Below are 17,169 nucleotides of genomic sequence, written 5' to 3' on the forward strand. Positions count from 1 at the left end.
GAGGATGGAGGATGGATTTCATGACGTTGTACCCAGCCAAGGTCTCTCCCCTCCTGATATTCTGTCCTTCCCAGGCTCTACCACCAAATGTCCAAGAATTTCCCAATCAAGAGTAGGGAACCCCTGCATCCATGTTGGAATTTGACAGCTGCCACTTTCCCCCAACTTATAATGAATTTCTGCTTTATGCATCGATTGCATTGAGCTCCTGTTGAACCAAAACAGAGGCTTCCTGGAAAAACAGCAAGGATACCCAAGCCTCGGAGCTGATTAATGACATTGCCAATTTTGTATAAACAGATCAGTTTTCACGCGTAAATACTATCCTTATAAGTGCATTGTTTGCTCTTCGGTTAAATAAGAACTTCCTATCGTTTACAGCATTTCACAATGTTCTTTATGGCCGGCATTTGCAGTCAAGCCGCTGAAGCTCTTCATTGGAGGCACATCGGAATGTTTTATTTTAAATAAAGTTGCCACTTCAACGCATCTGTTCTCTCAGAGAAGCCGCAGCTTGGGAATCCAGCTGCAGACAAAACGAATGCTGGAAGGCAAGTTTGATAAAACCGGGGATAAATGCAGTGAATGGCGTTCTCAAAAGAGAAATCGGGGGTAAAATAAAAGAACCGGGCCTGTCCCCTTTTCAATTTGGCTTCCTGCAGGTGAGAAACAAACCTCAGAACCCTTTTTGGATTTTTGCCTCATTTTCAGTTCTCTCATTCAGACCTTTCCTGGTGGAAGCATGTGTATTCAAATAACAAGGTTTGGTCATGTCACATGAGCATTCCACAAAAGCAACATACGAATTGCAGACAGCCATCTCAAGGAACCTGGAAACCTTTCCAAAAATGCCTTCACAAATGCTGCCCAGTGAGGCATAACAATGCAGCTTAATATATTTAATCGCTTCACAAATTGCAAGTGGGCCTCTGCTGCTGCCACAAACAGGAGTCTCAAGAGAGCAAGCTTGTGTTGAGTGCTGAGATAAGCTTACCCAGGAGAGTCTGTGAAGACCATTTGGGTCAACAACTCCAGGAGAATGTAACAGACTCCAAGGACTCTTGTAGTTCTCCACCCTTAGAGTGGAGGAATTAACTGCCACGGGTGTTGCGATGGTCGCTAGTTTACTGGACTTTAAAAGGGGACTACACGATTGCATGATGATTAAATGAAACCTCCATGGTCAGAGGCTGTAACCCTCTGTATACCAATGCTAAGAGGATGGGAACACAGCGTTGCCATCCTCCAGGTGGGACCTGGAAGTGTCCCAGAATGGCAGTTCATCTCCAGAGGACAAAGATCAGTTCCCCTGGGAGGAAATGGCAGCTTTGGAGGGGAGATTCCACCCAGAGGAAGTCCCCCCCCCCTCCAAATTCTGCCTTTCCCAGGCTCCATGCCCAAATCTCCAGGGATTTCCCCACCTGGAGTTACAACTAGGGAAAGACCCTACTTGTAAGCCTTCCAGCAATATCTAGTGGAGCCTGAGGAGGAGAGGGACGTCTCTTTTTTTGGTCTCCTGTCTCTGCATTAGGCCTGACAGGAGCTCAGGCTTCTGGTCACGCTAGGCCGCCCTGCGATGACATCATCAGTGGCGGCCATTTTAAAGCCAAAGGAAGCACCAGCTTGGCCTCCATCTGCTGTTCCCTCCCGCAAGTAAGCTTAGTATATCTGTTCTGGGCTTGTGGGATACCAGAAAGTGTTGTGGGGGATGGCAGGGCTCCTCGTATGTCCTTCCCGACACGAGCAAACTCACTGAGGGTGTCCGTTTGGGAGAGCAGCGTGACAGGATCTCCCCTCCCCATGCTCCAGGCCACATTCTCCAGGAGCACATGCATCCCTGGTTATTGTAAAGTGCGAACAGATCGATTTAAAAACAACCGCCACGACAATTGCACTTGAAATGCACCGGCTGACACGTTGAAGTTTAATCCTGAATACAGCCTTTGATCCCTGCCTCCCGCTCCAGTGAAATAAACCACAAAAAGAGTTGCCTTCTAGCTACCTGCTTGGCGATCACATTTTTATCCTCATCCTTTCTCCAAGGAGCTGAAGATTCATTGTTCCCTCCTCTGCCATTACCCCCACAACAAAAACAACAACAACCCAGCAAGGCCTATCCAGGAATTTTTGAACAGAATGGGGTTCTGAAGCCTGGTGTCGACTTTTCCATTTGAAAATCCAAGTCGTTCAAAGCTCTTTGAGCATTAAGATTTCCTTCTTATTAATCTTAATGTCAGGGTGGCCTCACTCATATAGAATAGGTTGGGGTTACCAGATGTCCTCTATTTTTAATGTGTGTTTAATCTGCAGGGGGGTGGGGGGGGCTCTTAAAAAAAAAAACGGATGTCCTCTTTTTAAGTTAGAAGGTTAGGAATATTTCTAGTTTAGTAGGAGAATTTAAAATGAGATTTGTCATAGTGATCATTTGTTTGAAGTAGCCAGTTGGGAAATAGGTCCTCATTTTTGCAGGCCTAGAAAACGTTAAGTACTTGTGGATGATCCCTTGCAAATGCCCCTTAGGAGACCAAGGATGGTGTAGTTGTCAGATTGCCGGGCAAGGAGCTGGAAAAACTGTGTTTTTTTTGCTGTTGAAGCTCACTGGGCCAGTCACTCGCTCACAGCCTAACCTACCTCACAGGATGGTTGTTGTAAAGACTGAATGGAAAACAAGAGAGATTATTTGGAAGGTGGGTTCTATGAAATTCTACCGCTGCAAGGTCCTTCCCCAAACTCCACCCTGGCTTCTCTCCTATAATCTCCAGGGATATTCCAGGTTGGAGATGCTAACCCATTGGATTTCACTGGGCAAGCTTCCTGGGGTTGTGTGTCTTTATGCTCTCCACAGAAATCTCTTCAGGCCCAGAGTGGAACAGGGGCATGTAATATAAATTGGCAAGCAAGCCATACTAGTGAGAACAGTCCTTGAAGCTGGGGAGTTTTGTACCCCACTTTTTACAACCTGAGGGAGTCTCAAAGCAGCTTACAATCACCTACCCTTCCTATCCCCACAACAGACACCCTGTGAAGTAGGTGAGGCTGAGAGAGCTCGGAGAGAACTGTGACCGGCCCAGAGTCACCCAGCTGACTGCATGTGGAGGAGGAGTGGGGAATCAAACCTGGTTCTCCATATTAGAAGCCATAACTGTCACACTGGCTCTCTTTCTCTTAACCATGATACCAAGCTGGATCCTTGAAATGTAACTGAACAATCAATTAATCCTCTCTCTTTTAAACTTTGCCGTTGGACAGACCTTGGTTCAGCACAAACCAACGGGCCATAAAGGCAGCTTGCAGAACAATTTCTTCCTGGTCTAGATCTGGGTATGCCCTCCCCTTCTTTGTTTCTCAAAAAAAAAATTGAGCAACTTTAAGTAGAGGTACCAACCTCGGCGGGGGTGGGGGGGGGGTGGAGTTCTCCTGGTATTCCAACTGAACTTCATATAGAGATCAGTTCTCCTGCAGATATGGCAGCTTCAGAGGATGGAACCTATGGTATACCACAGAGTCTAGGAGGAATGAAAGGCCTAGGGTGACAGCTAATCTCCAGTGAACTCTTTCCCCAGTCTCTCCCCTCTCCTTGGAATACAACCAAATCTCCAGGAATTACCCACACTAGAGTCAGCCAGCCCCAATGTCACAGTCTGCTGATGTGCCGTATATGTCAGACATGCTGCTCTAATTTGTAGAACCAGAACGTTATTCATACAATAAATATTTTGGGAGTGTATAGGATGGATCTGACTCTCTGCTTGGACAGCACTTGCTTGGGATTTCATTGAGCAAGTTCAGTAATAGGAAGGGCCATTCCGCACCTGATGAATATAGTGAAATGATTGTTCATCCAGCAAACCTCAAGAAACATCCCCAACCTAAAAAGTGCGAGCTACAGGAGAGCAACCAGTAGGCCACATGCTAAAGAAATGTGTGGAGGCCAAGAAGCGCTATTTCCACCTTCAATGCCCCACCCTTGTATCTGCCTCCCTCTCCCTTCTCCCAGGGAAAGGTTGGGGTTTTTTTTAGAGCAAACTGCCTGGAGCAACGAATAGGCGTTCAATAATGCAGGCAAAGGCAAAAAGAATTTCACCCCAAAGTTGTCACACAAAGCATGCATCTCTAAAGTCCCCCTTCCCCAAAATCAGGAACAAAATTAATTTTTTAAGGATTCCAGACTTGTGATTCCATAAGGGGTGACATTATAAAAAGCAATATGTATCTATGATTATGATGCATAGGCATCTATGATTAGATGCATAAGTGTTTCAATGGAGAAATTTTACTTTAAAAAAACAACTAGCAGGCGTCGTGAGCCCTTTAAAACATTGAGAAAGGGGATTGGCTGCCTGGCTTGATTGGCAGGGGAAAGAGAGTTATGTGTAAAGCACGTGACTCTCTTCCTCCATTTCAAGCAGGCATGTGGAGTGTAAGCAGCGCGAGAAGGTGGCAGACAAAAGCGAGAGAGCCTGAAGGTGAGGAATGGCCAGAGGCACGCTAATTTTTAGCGGTATGCCATTTTGCTGGCGTAACGCTAACTTTTTCAATGTGCAGAAATGCCCGAACTGTTTTTGCTTATCTACTTTGTTTGGTACAAGGGGATTCCACCGGAAACTGGAGAGCCAAACCTGAAATGGGAGACCGAAAAGCAGAGGAAACCAATACAGCAGATACTTCTGAGTTAAGGTGAGAACAATTACAACCTAGTATAGTCTCAGCCCAACCCTGTTCAGTGCATGGGGTGGTATGCATTAGTTACCTGAGTGGTGCTAGGTGTATTACTGTGCCTAATATGTGCTCCTTAAAGGGAGGAGAGGAGAAAACGCTTGACCATGTTGGCCAGATCCCCTAGTAGAGGCGAGGGTCACTCGCCACAGGCCCTACATCCAGCAGTCGATCAGCTTCCCAGAGAAAGAAGGCCTAAGCTTTGTCGCCAGCATCACACAGGAAGTGATCCCATAACATCTCGGAGAAAATCTGGTTTTTGGGCAAAAACTGTGATACAAGACAGAATTACCATAGAATTGCCCAAATATCAATGCCACCAGGACATCAATGGTGTGATGGCGTCACTTTCCGTGATATCCTGGCAATGCGGCCTAGGCCTTTCTCTTTCTGCTCATGAATCCCTCTCACTCCCATTGGTTGCCTGGAGGGGCATGGCAATGCTATGCAAGACCAACGGTGGGCTGGAAGACAAATAGTTGTGATGCTGTGGTGATAGCAGCCTAGAAAATTAAATTAATACAAGCAAAGATGTTCGTTCACATGGCAAATGCCACCGCTCCACTTTCTCTTCTGAATGAACAATTTATATAGTGTGAGAGGCCCTGACCAGGATGACTCAGGCCAGCCCAATCTCATCATGGCTTAAAAACTAAGGGTCAGCCCCAGATAGTCCTTGGATAAGACACCATTAATGAAGTCCAGGGCTGCTCCTTAGAGGCAGGCAATGTCGAACCACCTCTGTTCATCTCTTGCCTTGCAAACACCACGAGGGCTTGCCTTAAGCCAGTTGCTGCTTCACAACTCTTTCCACCACCAACCTAGTATGACAGAAACTTCCTGTGAAAATATTCCAGATCTAGGTACTGCTGACTACTCAGCTTGCTACCTGAAGAGCTGCAAAACTAAGAACAAGTTGGGAGATCATAATTCAAAGACACTGCCCTTCAGTGGTTTGTCTGTCCTAATTGATGCCACGTGCAAGCAGGTGGGCAGGGCTTGGTACACAGTGGTAGGGGGCCCAAACCCCATAGACATCAGGGAGAAATATGGGCCTGGACTTGCCCCATTGCCCAATGCTCCAATGCCTTCACAGTGTGCAGTGGTGGAGAGGTCAGTTGCTTGGCTGCAAGTCCCCCCAGCACATCCCTGCCATCAAAAGGATGTGTGTGTGAATGGCACGATGAAACAGCCTACTTTTAATCCCCTTGTGTTGTTACGGTTTTGCGTTACAACGCAATCCTGCTAATTTAAAAAATATATATTTCGGACTTGGAGATGGGGGGCGCTCACATGCAACGAAAGGGCGCTGGAAGATGATTGGGGAGTTTTCGTCATGTGACAGTGATTGATGAGCCAAAATAATGGCAGGAGGTTTTTTCTTCCTGTCCCTCTGCTATCGCATGCATGCGTACACAAATCTGGTGGCAGATGCAGAGGATAGCAGCATAAGGGCTCTCTGTGGGGTCAGGGGAAAAGAATGAGCTGTCTCACACCAAAAAAAACCAGGGGGAAGCATGACATAAGGATAATAATATCATGATTGTTATCCGTTATACTGTTATATGTTCCATGTTAATGTTTTACAATGTTTTATGTAAACCGCCCAGAGCCTTAAAAAATCTAAATGGATGGATGGATGGATGGATGGATGGATGGATGGATGGATGGATGGATGGATGGATGGATGGATGGATGGATGGATAGGTGGGTGGGTGGGTGGATGGATGGATGGATGGATGGATAGGTGGGTGGGTGGGTGGATGGATGGATGGATGGATGGATGGATGGATGGATAGGTGGGTGGGTGGGTGGGTGGATGGATGGATGGATGGATAGGTGGGTGGGTGGGTGGGTGGATGGATGGATGGATGGATAAGTGGGTGGGTGGGTGGATAGATGGATGGATGGATAGGTGGGTGGGTGGATGGATGGATGGATGGATGGATGGATGGATGGATGGATAGGTGGGTGGGTGGGTGGGTGGATGGATGGATGGATGGATGGATGGATGGATGGATGGGTGGGTGGGTAGGTGGGTGGATGGATGGATGGATGTTTTGGAGGGTGGGCTCTAGGGCATTGTGCCTCATTGAGTCCTGGCAACCCTAGGTGTTAACAGCAGGCAGAATGATGCGGCATTGGTGTCATTACTTCTGGGGTTTAGCCAAAAAGGACATCATTGCATCCATGATATTCTCCCGCTTCCCCATTTCCTCCCCTGCTCATTTGGCCACAAGCAAGGAATGCAGGTGCTTTCGCAAGGGTTTGCTCCCCAAAAGAGAGGAAATGGCCCCATTAGCTCCACAGTACTCGGTGCTGCTGCTTAGCCTCACAATGACTTTTTAAAATTCCACAGATACGACTGGAAAAGTCTGCTCACCCCACTTCAACTTCGTACCCTCAGTGCTTCCTCGATTCTCTTGGGGTCTGTGGTCCTCCTCATCTCTGTGACCACAGACCACTGGTTGAGTGACGGTCGTTATATCACCGGCCTGTGGGGTTCTTGTATGAAGCCTATATGTCCTACAGATGCAGACACCCTGGCAAGTGAGAAAGGTATGCAGAAGTGGCTAGGGTTGCCAGCCTCCAGGTGGGGCCTTGAGTTCTCTTGGAATTAGAACTGACTACAAAGAGCAATTCCCCCAGAAATAAGATTGCTTACCTTCAGGTGACACCTGGAGATCTTCTGTTATTACAAATGATCTCCAGGGAACCCAGATTCCTTGGAGTAAGTGGCTGGTTTGGATGGTAAAGTGCGTGGCACTGAACCCTGCTGAGGTCCCTTCCTTCCCCCAGATCTCATTCTCTCCAGTCTCAACTCCCAAAACATCCAGATCGCGGAGCTAGAGACTGTACCTACCTGACATGTCAGCTTTGGAGGGTGGTGCTTATGGTTGAGTTTCCTCCCCACTCCACCCTCCCCAGGCAACAATTTTCATATCACCAGGAATTTCCCATGCGAAAGCTGGAAGCTCTAGTACTCATTGTTATTCTCATGACATAGCCAATATGTACTTGACATTTCTATCAAACCCAGTTCACAATCACAACATGACCAAATGCACGTTTGTCTACAAACTCTAATGAATTGTACAGTAAATTACTACTATCTGGCTCTGCGTGAAAGCCCTTTCAAATATCTATTAAGCAAAGCCTTTGGTGCAAAAGAAATCTTTTTATTGAAGAAATATACAAACAGGCGCAAATAGTTTCCTTGCTGAAACTGAATTACTGTCAAGCCAGCATATCTATATGGGCATCCATGATCCCTCCCCCTGTTTCGAATCTTGGTGCACAAAAACCAGGTGCAAAAACGTACAGCGGCGTTCCCACAATGGAAGCCCACAAAAGCAGCCCTAGTCTACACAAAATTCCTGTTGTATGCAGTTATTAGTTTATGCAGTTATTAGTGACCTTTGTGGATGAGGCACAAAGGATAAGGTTTAAAAGAGAGAAATCGTTACTAGGAGAGATTTACAAATATATGTCATATTTATCTGATTCCTTATTGAAGCTGAATACAAAAGCTGAAATAATAGTTACAGATGCAGCAACTCTCTATGGCTGGGCTCCAAGCAGACTACATGCCACACATCAGCAGATAGAGAGAGCTGAGCCTAATGAAGGATACTACTCCTTGCAAGCTAGCAGAAGAGCTCTTCCTGAAGAAGCAGGAAGTAGACAGGTGGCCACCTTAAACAAAGGAATCCCCAGAGCACATGGCTCAGAATTCCCTGCAACCACACTAATGACCACTTGGTGCCAGTTTTTGATTCACCAATCGAAAATCTGTTGAATTTCTAACAAGCAGTCTCTTTGGTGCAAAAGTAATTTCTTTATTGAAGGAACATACGAACAGGTGCAAGGAGTTTCTTTGCTTAAACTGAATTAATAGTAAGCCAACATATCTGTGTGGGCACCCATGATACCTCCCTCCTAGCCACCCAGGGCCAGGGCAGGAGATAACATGGGAGAGACTACACTCTTAATTGGGGTTAGCACGAATGAGCAGTCGTCTTATATGCTGGCAAATACTAAAATTCAATTCAGTGTAGGGGGGAGGGATTTGAACTGGGACTGGGTAGAAACCTCTGGGCAGACTACACTCTAGGTTAATTAAAAACAATCCATTAAAATCACAGTAGTCGCTACACAAAAACCTTTGGGGTCACACACTATCAAAAAATATGCCACCGATAACAAAGCAAACTTAACACAATGACCTGATGCATTTCAATCCAATTGCATCTTTCAATTGTCAACCAACCCATGATTAAATACAAAAAACCCTGTTTTTATAGCCAGGGAGATAAAACATAGGCCTGTACTATAATGAAGTTTCAACAAATATACTGCATTTATACTATGAATATAAAGAATTCACGTTCACCAGGTTGATTTTTCTACCGAAACAAACAAACAAACAAACAAACAAACAAACAAACAAACAAACAAACAAACAAACAAACAAACAAACAAACAAACATTATACTGTCAACCTTACTGTGACTGAAGTGACTGTATGGCTGTGTGTATTTTGTTATAAAGGTAAAGGTATCCCCTGTGCAAGCACCGGGTCATGTCTGACCCTTGGGGTGATGTCCTCTAGCATTTTCTTGGCAGACTCAATACAGGATGGTTTTGCCATTTCCTTCCCCAGCCATTACTGTTTTACCCCCCAGCAAGCTGGGTACTCATTTACCGACCTCCAAAGGATGGAAGGCTGAATCAACCTTGAGTCGGCTGCTTGGATCCAACTCCCAGCCTCATGGTCAGAGCTTCAGACAGAATATCGGCTGCTTTACCACCCTGCGCCACAAGAGGCTCTTTGTGTTTTGTTATAGGTGGCATATTTTTTGATACTGTATGTGAGACCCAAAGTGTTTTTGGTATATCTTCTACTGTGATTTTAATGTATTGTTTTTAATTGACCTCGTTTAGCACTGTGTATTTAATCTATTTTTATTATGATAATGTTCAGATTTCTCAGTATTTTGGTTCCTAGCTTGTTTTTCACATTGGGTTTGTTTCTTTTTCCCTTCCCTTCTTGGTCTTCTGGACTCTATGGGAGACAGGATCCTGGACTAGAGGGACCCCTGGTCTGGTCCAGAAGCGCGCCCCTGATGTTCGTAGAGATTAAAAAACAAACATCCCATTCAGCCTGTGTTAAATGCATTTCATTTATGCCCTGCCTTTCTTCCCCACAGGGGAACAGAAGCAACCAACGTCATTCTCTCCTTCCTTTTGTCCTTCCAACACTGAGATTGCATGATGAGACCAAGCTCGATCAGGGAACGTTCCTGGCAGGATAGGACTTGAACCTGGGTCTCCCAAATTCTAGCCTGACACGTTAGCTACAACAGCACAGTGGTTTGTTGGCAACCAAGAGGAGTCCAGTTAGACAAGCCAGGGGTCAGCCAAGGCAGAACCAAGGAGTGCATTCATCTAATCCCTCTATTTTTGCTTCTGCACAGAAATCCTTGAGGTCACCCGCAGCATGATGATGTTAGGCGTACTCTGTGCCGGCGTCTCTCTTCTCCTTATCAGTGTTTCATTCTTCCAAAATCGCGTCGGCGCTTGCTCCTTGGGGCGGATCTCCGCCATCGCCAGTTTTGCAGCAGGTACGAGCGAGAGATTTGCGCGGACACATTATTCAGATTTGGGACTTTGTTTCTGGTTTGGGCCGGGCACATTGTGTTCTTTAATATTGCTGTGTTCTTTATTATTGCTGCACATTTTATTATTATATTGTGAACTGCCAGGGGCCAGCTGGCCTGGGAGAGGCGGTATAGAAATTTAATAATGAATGAATGAATGAATGAATGAATGAATGAATGAATGAATGAATGAATGAATGAATGAATGAATGAATGAATGAATGAATGAATGAATGAATATTCTGTTTGGATTCTGAGGACCCAATCCCACCTGCAATCTTGTGTGCATGCATCTGTGTGTGTTCTCCCAGCCAACAGAGATGGCATTCTGCAAGAAGGCAACCCACACCTAAGAGTTTCAGACAGGCGGAAAAAGCCTTCTGAAGATTTCTGGATAAGACAATGGGCAGCATAGGGAAGAGCCCACCCCAGTGCAGACTGCCCCGGCACTATTGCAGAAGGGTTGCCAATCTCCAGATAGTGGATGAAGCTGATCTCCAGGGATTACAGCTGATCTTCAGGAGACAGAGATCTGTTTCCCTGGAGAAAATGGCTGCATTATACTTATTTATTACAAGAGTATCGTCTCCTGGAACATGTAAAAGACTATGAAGTAAAAGCAACCTGGGGTGGACATGTGTCAAGTGATACTGAGTTTGTGCTCGGTCAGAACAGCTCTATCAGTGCTGTGGCGAGCCCAAGATGGCTCTCTCATTGTTCACCTTTCCCCTCATCTGTCCACCACCAGGACCCTTCCTATACCTCTCTTATTGTTCCCTTACAGACTCCCTACTTGTTTGTGTCCTCTTCACCTCATCAGTCCACTACTATGACTCCAGTTGCATCTCCTTTATTGTCCTCCTCCAGATACTCCCTCCCCTTTGTGCACCTTCCCTTGCTTGGTCTTGACCCGTTCTGCCACCCATGCTCCCAGCCATCTATTTCACCTATCCTTAAAGGCAGTGCATGAAGCTAAGAGTGCTGTTATTGTGACTATTTGGAGTACCACTTGTGCCACCTGTGACATTCTTCCTGGCAGTGCTGGCCAGCTGGATGCATAGAAAATGGAGCATAGAATTATAGAATCCTAGAGTAGGAAGGGGTAATCCAGGCCATCTAGTCCACCCCCTGTTCAGTGCAGGATCAGCCTCAAGCATCCAGGTTAAGGACCTGTCCAGCCACTGCTTGAAGACCGCCAGCGAGGGGGAGCTCACCACCTCCTGAGGCAGCCGATTCCACTGCTGAACTACTCTGACTGTGAAAAAATTATCCTGATATCCAGTACTGTTCTACATGTAGTTTAAAGCCATTACTGCGGGTCCTATCCTCTGCTGCCACCAGGAACCACTGCCTGTCTACCTCTGACAACCTTTCCGATACTTAAAGGGAGCAATCTTGTCTCCTCTCAACCTCCTCTTCTCCAGGCTGAACATTTCCTCATAGGGCTTGGCCCCTTGTCCCCAGATCACTTTCAGATGCGTGGGTGACGGAAAGGTGTGCTGGCAGGTAGCAATGAAAGTGCATGTGCAGAGGTTAGGGGCAGTGGGCCTTGGTGGAAGTCTGGGGCCCTGCAGATGCCCCTCCTCAGGATATGCTTGACACTGACAAGTCTGGTCACGTACCTGGACAGGATGCTGCTAATTCAACTAGCCTTCATAATGCATTTGCCAAGCATTGTGTCGATCAGCAGCAGAATCTTCCCTCGCTTCTGTGAGCCCAGCATAACAAGCACTGAGTGTTAAAGTCACCCTGTATCTTGTTCCTGGTAAAGATAAAGGACCTAATCAGATGACCCAAACCAACTCACATTTAACATGTGACCTGAACTTACCTTAAATAGAGTATGGAGGGAGGGGAATAGTCTCTTCAATAGTCGGTGGCCACTAGGCACATGGAACCAACAGGGAGACAAACAGTTCGCCCCTGGTCATGGTCCTTTTTATGCTAACACAAGCATAAGGAGGGATATGGAAGGGTAGGAATGATGAACCCCTCCTGCCGCCATGTCATGTTCAGGAGACCATTCCCCCCCTATTCAGTATTTTTAGTTTTCATGTGGGTAGCTGTGTTGGTCTGAGGCAAAAGAACAAGAGTCAAGCCCAGCAGTACCTTAAAGACCAGATTTCCAAGTTTTCCCTTTATCCAACATGTCTGGTTGTGTTTAAGGTGTTCCGCCATGCTGTTTTCAAGGTGAATCTCAAATCATATCCTTACTTTGCATTTGGCTGGGCTTCTCCGCCATTCAGCTGACCTGGACTGTATGATCTGATCAGACCCAGAGATTAAGGGGAACTGTTGGGCATATGAACACAGGGGCAATGGTGGAGAGGACTTAACACTTTTGTCTTTCCTCCGAGGTACCTTTGCTATGATTGGCATGTCTGTGTATTCAGAGGAATTCTTCGATGACAGGGAGGAATCGTCAATTGAGGCAGAGTGGTCCTTCGATGCTGGTTGGGTCGCTTTCCCTTTATTATATTTGGCAGGTGAGTGCAGCCCAGCTTGGCAGATGAGGGAAACGTGGGGATGTTTACTATTGGTGCTGCCAGACATTACTGCTGCACGGGATAGCATCTGACTTGAGACACCAGAGTCCAGACTAGGATTGTGCGATTCGGATCGAATCACTCCGAATCGCTCCAAAACGGCCCACTTCAGGACTGGTCACTCTGAGGCGGTCCAAACCTCACAACCCATAAAAAAATGGAGCTGGAACAGCCTGCTTAGGAGCGCTTCGACAGTAGCCATTTAAATTTAAAGGGTCACTTACCTTTCCACCAGCCATTTCTGCTCTGTTTTCCCACCCATTGCTCAGGCCCACCCAGGGCAAAGGGGGAGGAGGGAAACCTCAACAATGGTGCCATTGACTTTAATGGGAATTTTGACTTTTCTGCCTTTCCTGGGGCCTGGGGGGTGGGGGTCCAATTGTCGGGGCTCCCAAAGAGGGTGCCCCTATCTCTCCATTGTATCCAATGGAGAGTCTGTCCCATAGGATAGTGATCCCCAACCTGTGGGCTACGGACCACATGTGGTCCGTCGACTAACTGGAGGTGGGCCGTGAAGGACGCCTTCTCCCCCCCCCCCCCCCCCGGCCCTTTACTTCATTCCCCCGGCCCTTTACAACACACTTCGGGTGTCATTGTCTCCCATCACTCCCAGATGGGACTATCTCGTTGCAGAGAAACAAGCTCAGGGTTCCCATTGATTTGTCATTGTCATGAGTTAAAATTTCCATGAAAATAAAATGTTCCTTATGTTCATTGTTGTGGCGTGTCTGTATCTTATTTTGAAGGGATGTTTAAACATTACCATAGCGACCAGAGTCAGAGAGCGTTAGGGCAGTGGGCCTCAGTAAAATGGTCAAGCGTTGAGTGGTCCCCGGTGATAAAAAGGTTGGGGACCACTGCCATAGGATATAATGGAGTGGATGGAGCACCCTTTTTGGGAGACCCTAGAATTGGACCTCATGGTCCAATCTTTTGGATATTTGGAAGGGAGTCAGGGAAGAGCCTCCCAGAGCTACACTGAATGTCTTCAGGCTGTAATTTAAACCCCCTAAGCCCCAGGAAAGGCAGAAAACCCAAAATCCCATTAAAGTCAATTGCGCATTGACTTAAATGGGCACCAAAGCGCTTTGGATGCTTCCGAAGTGGTTCAAAGCAGCCTCATCCAAAGCCAAATCAGTCCGCACCAGATCCTTAGTGGATCAGCCATAAAGATCTGTTCCCCTAGAGGAAATGGCAGTCTTAGCGGGTAGACTCAATGGCGTCCCATCCTCTCTGAGCACCTTCCTTTCCCCAAACTCTGCCTTCCACTGTTTACTCTGGCTGTGACCATTTTTTTCCTGATATCTAGCCGGGACTGTTGTACTCATAGTTTAAAGCCATTACTGCGAGTCCTACCCCCTGCTTCCAACAGGAACCTTTCCCTGCCCTCTTCTAAGTGACAATCTTTCAAATATTTAAAGCGAGCAATCAGGTCCCCTCTCAACTGCACATTCTTTTTGTGCACAGTTATTGGCCTCCCAGTACATAGAAGTGTACATCTAGAAAATACTTAAAGCTGCAGTCTTGTGCTATTTTTGCTAGAATATCTAACAAAGAACAATGGAACCTCATTTTCACCATTATTAATCTTGACACAGCTCTTCCTTCCTTCCTTCCTTCCTTCCTTCCTTCCTTCCTTCCTTCCTTCCTTCCTTCCTTCCTTCCTTCCTTCCTTCCTTCCTTCCTTCCTTCCTTCCTTCCTTCCTTCCTTCCCTTCCCTTCCCTTCCCTTCCCTTCCCTTCCCTTCCCTTCCCTTCCCTTCCCTTCCCTTCCCTTCCCTTCCCTTCCCTTTCCTTTCTGCCTGTGTTTTGTTCTTCATGTCATTTTCTCTTCCTCCCTCCCTCCCTCCCTCCCTCCCTGGTGTAGATCTGGAAGCACAGAGAGCTCTCCCCTGGGAGGTTGTTGTCACCTGGCTCTTGCTTCAAACTATTTTTCTTTTCCAGGATCAATAGCAGTCGTACTCTCTTGCGTTGAAAGCTGAGGGTTATCTTCCTAGTGGAAACAGTATTGGGAGAAGACAAAGCGCACACAGGATGACGAAACTTTCTGGGCCACTGACGAGCTGTATTTTCCAAGGCCACCATGGGACATGGCAGATATCTCCAGCCCGCGCACCCTACATGTTATTTTGCCTCGAGACAAAAGTGTTGTGGCTGTCTTTTGCTCAGATCCGTAGTATTTCTCTAACTGTGATTGTCCTTCTAGCAGTTCACGAGAGCGTGGCAACCTTCGCACCTTACATATATAGATAGATCAGTCATGTATCAGGGTGGCTTAAAAAACCAACACCATTACTGTAAACGGCTTCAGGCTTTTGAACTCCAAAATGCCACGATCATAACTTCTGAACCCCGCATAGGAAAGGCAAGGGTTTCCCCCAAGAGAACGATGATCTCTTATTTCTAAGTTGGGGGGGAAAGTTGGGGGGGGGGGAAACAATCCCATGAATGCCGGAACTATCAATTTACGGAATGGCTCAAGTCATTCTATATGTTTTCTCCTGAGGCTGAATCAGTCTGTTATGGCAAACCTGGGATGCCCTTTTAAAGAGAGCAATTCCATGTTCTCCTTGTCATTTTTTTTTTAAGTGACAGGATACCTCTGTGAGGAGCGGCAAACCCATGACTTGACTTCCTGCTCCAATCTGACTATCATGGAGGAGTCAAAGGCTGCCGTTTTTGGCATTAGCTCTGTGTACTTGGTCAACATGGCGCCAGTCACTGTCGTGTTACTTTCCATCCGAGTCTGGCCAAATGCTTCTTCTTCTTGTGGGTATTAAAGGATCTGCTTTGACAAGACCCGGTCTGCTGATCTGTTCCACCTAAGAAACCTTTGGCTTCTCCACATTCTTATTTCCCTTCCTTGCAAATTCCTGTTTCTTCCGTGTTCCCTGCCCCCGTTCTGCACGCGTTTTCCTCTCCCCGGTGGTCAATCCAATATCAGGCAGGGTTATGTCCAGGTGAAAACTGCAGGTTCTTCTGCCAAACGTTGTTGTTGGTATTTATTATATTTCTTACCTGCCATTCTTGGCCTACCGGCTCGTGGTGGGTTACAATACAAAAAGTCCCATTACAATAACCCAATAAAACCCCCATTAAAACCACACAAAGTAGCACATAAAACTCCCAATGTGGCGGAAAAATTAATCCTACTCTCTATAGAACGCTTGCCACGCAGGCAGCAGGGAGCTGTGTCAAAAAACCATCACCCAAGATAGTCAAGGATGGCATACATCTCGATGGTATACTTCCTGATGGCAGGCCCCAGCCTGATCTTCCTCCTGTAAACATGTATGGCAGGGGTGGCCAAAATGTGGCTCTCCAGATGTCCAAGGGCATTTGGATGTCCAATTTCCATGGACATCTAGAGTCCCAACGCTGGCAGGGACTTGTGGGAATTGTAGTCCATGGACATCTGGAAGAGCCTCACTTCGCCACCCCTGCTGCATGGCATGGAATCGACCACTAGAGGGAGTAAAACACATGCAGAACAGACCTCTCCCCCCCAAATAGGAATTTACAAGCAAGGAAAATGAGACTGCAGGAAAGTCCTTTGTTGATTCATGTGGTGTCTTCTTTCTAGAGGGTTTCCATCTACCAGGACAGAAATGCAGTTACTGCTGGGACGGAGTGGCAGCAAAAAGTGCTGTCAGGTCTCATAGTGACCTCCTAGGGAGCTGAAGGGGAGAGAAGGGCAGGAGTGATTTGCCGTGGCCTGCCTCTGTGCCATGCCCCTAGACTTCCTTGCTGGTCTCCCATCCAAGAACCAACCAGGGCCAACCCTTCTCATCTCCCAAGGTCTGCTGAGATAAGGCTAGCCTGAGCCGGATGGAGTAGCTCTTTCTGTATTGACAGACCCGTGTTTAGAATGGAAATTCTGTGAATGTCACATTCAAAATGGAAGGAGGTTCTGGATGGAACAAAGCAGCATTTTTATTAATTTATTTACTTGATTCTTTGGTTTCCATGCCGCCCTCCCGTATGTCTCAGGGCGGTTTACATACAACATGGGGGATACATGGAACGAATTAATATATAACATAAACCAATACAACAACAATAATCTAAATAACACCATTCCAGTGATCTTAAACAATATAACAGGATTGGAACTTAGCTAAGGCTCTTAAAGAGGACAGACTAGTTCAGGCCATGAAGAGGATGTCTGAGTGGGGTCCTGTTGTCGGTCTCAGGCAAATGCCTGATGGAGGAGCTCCCTTTTGCAGGCCCTGCAGAATTTTGGGAGTT

The 17,169-nt window shown here is 46.7% G+C and overlaps 1 protein-coding gene across 2 annotated transcripts; it reads left to right on the plus strand.

Moving 5' to 3' along the window:
• Nucleotides 1-1,542: 1,542 nt before the first annotated feature.
• LOC143838991 (epithelial membrane protein 2-like) lies at nt 1,543-15,720 on the plus strand. 2 transcript variants are annotated; one of them, XM_077340881.1, is made up of 6 exons: nt 1,543-1,653; nt 4,590-4,677; nt 7,076-7,275; nt 10,194-10,340; nt 12,734-12,862; nt 14,866-15,720. In XM_077340881.1, exons 2-6 carry the CDS (start codon nt 4,625-4,627, stop codon nt 14,901-14,903), a joined length of 567 nt encoding a protein of 188 aa, XP_077196996.1. In that variant the 5' UTR covers nt 1,543-1,653; nt 4,590-4,624; the 3' UTR covers nt 14,904-15,720. The 2 variants fall into 2 exon arrangements, with proteins under 2 accessions (XP_077196996.1, XP_077196995.1); XM_077340880.1 differs by lacking the exon at nt 1,543-1,653 and adding an exon at nt 2,645-2,687.
• The last annotated feature ends 1,449 nt before the right edge of the window (nt 15,721-17,169 follow it).

Source organism: Paroedura picta, chromosome 5, assembly GCF_049243985.1.
Source record: "Paroedura picta isolate Pp20150507F chromosome 5, Ppicta_v3.0, whole genome shotgun sequence".
In the NCBI taxonomy this organism is placed as follows: domain Eukaryota; kingdom Metazoa; phylum Chordata; class Lepidosauria; order Squamata; family Gekkonidae; genus Paroedura; species Paroedura picta.

Coding starts and splice junctions, on each gene's coding strand:
- LOC143838991 (XM_077340880.1), top strand. CDS start 2,660: ATGGAAAACAAGAGAGATTATTTGGAAG. Junction 2,688..4,589: donor CAAGAGAGATTATTTGGAAG/GTGGGTTCTATG, acceptor GTTTGGTACAAG/GGGATTCCACCGGAAACTGG. Junction 12,863..14,865: donor CCCTTTATTATATTTGGCAG/GTGAGTGCAGCC, acceptor TTTCTTTTCCAG/GATCAATAGCAGTCGTACTC.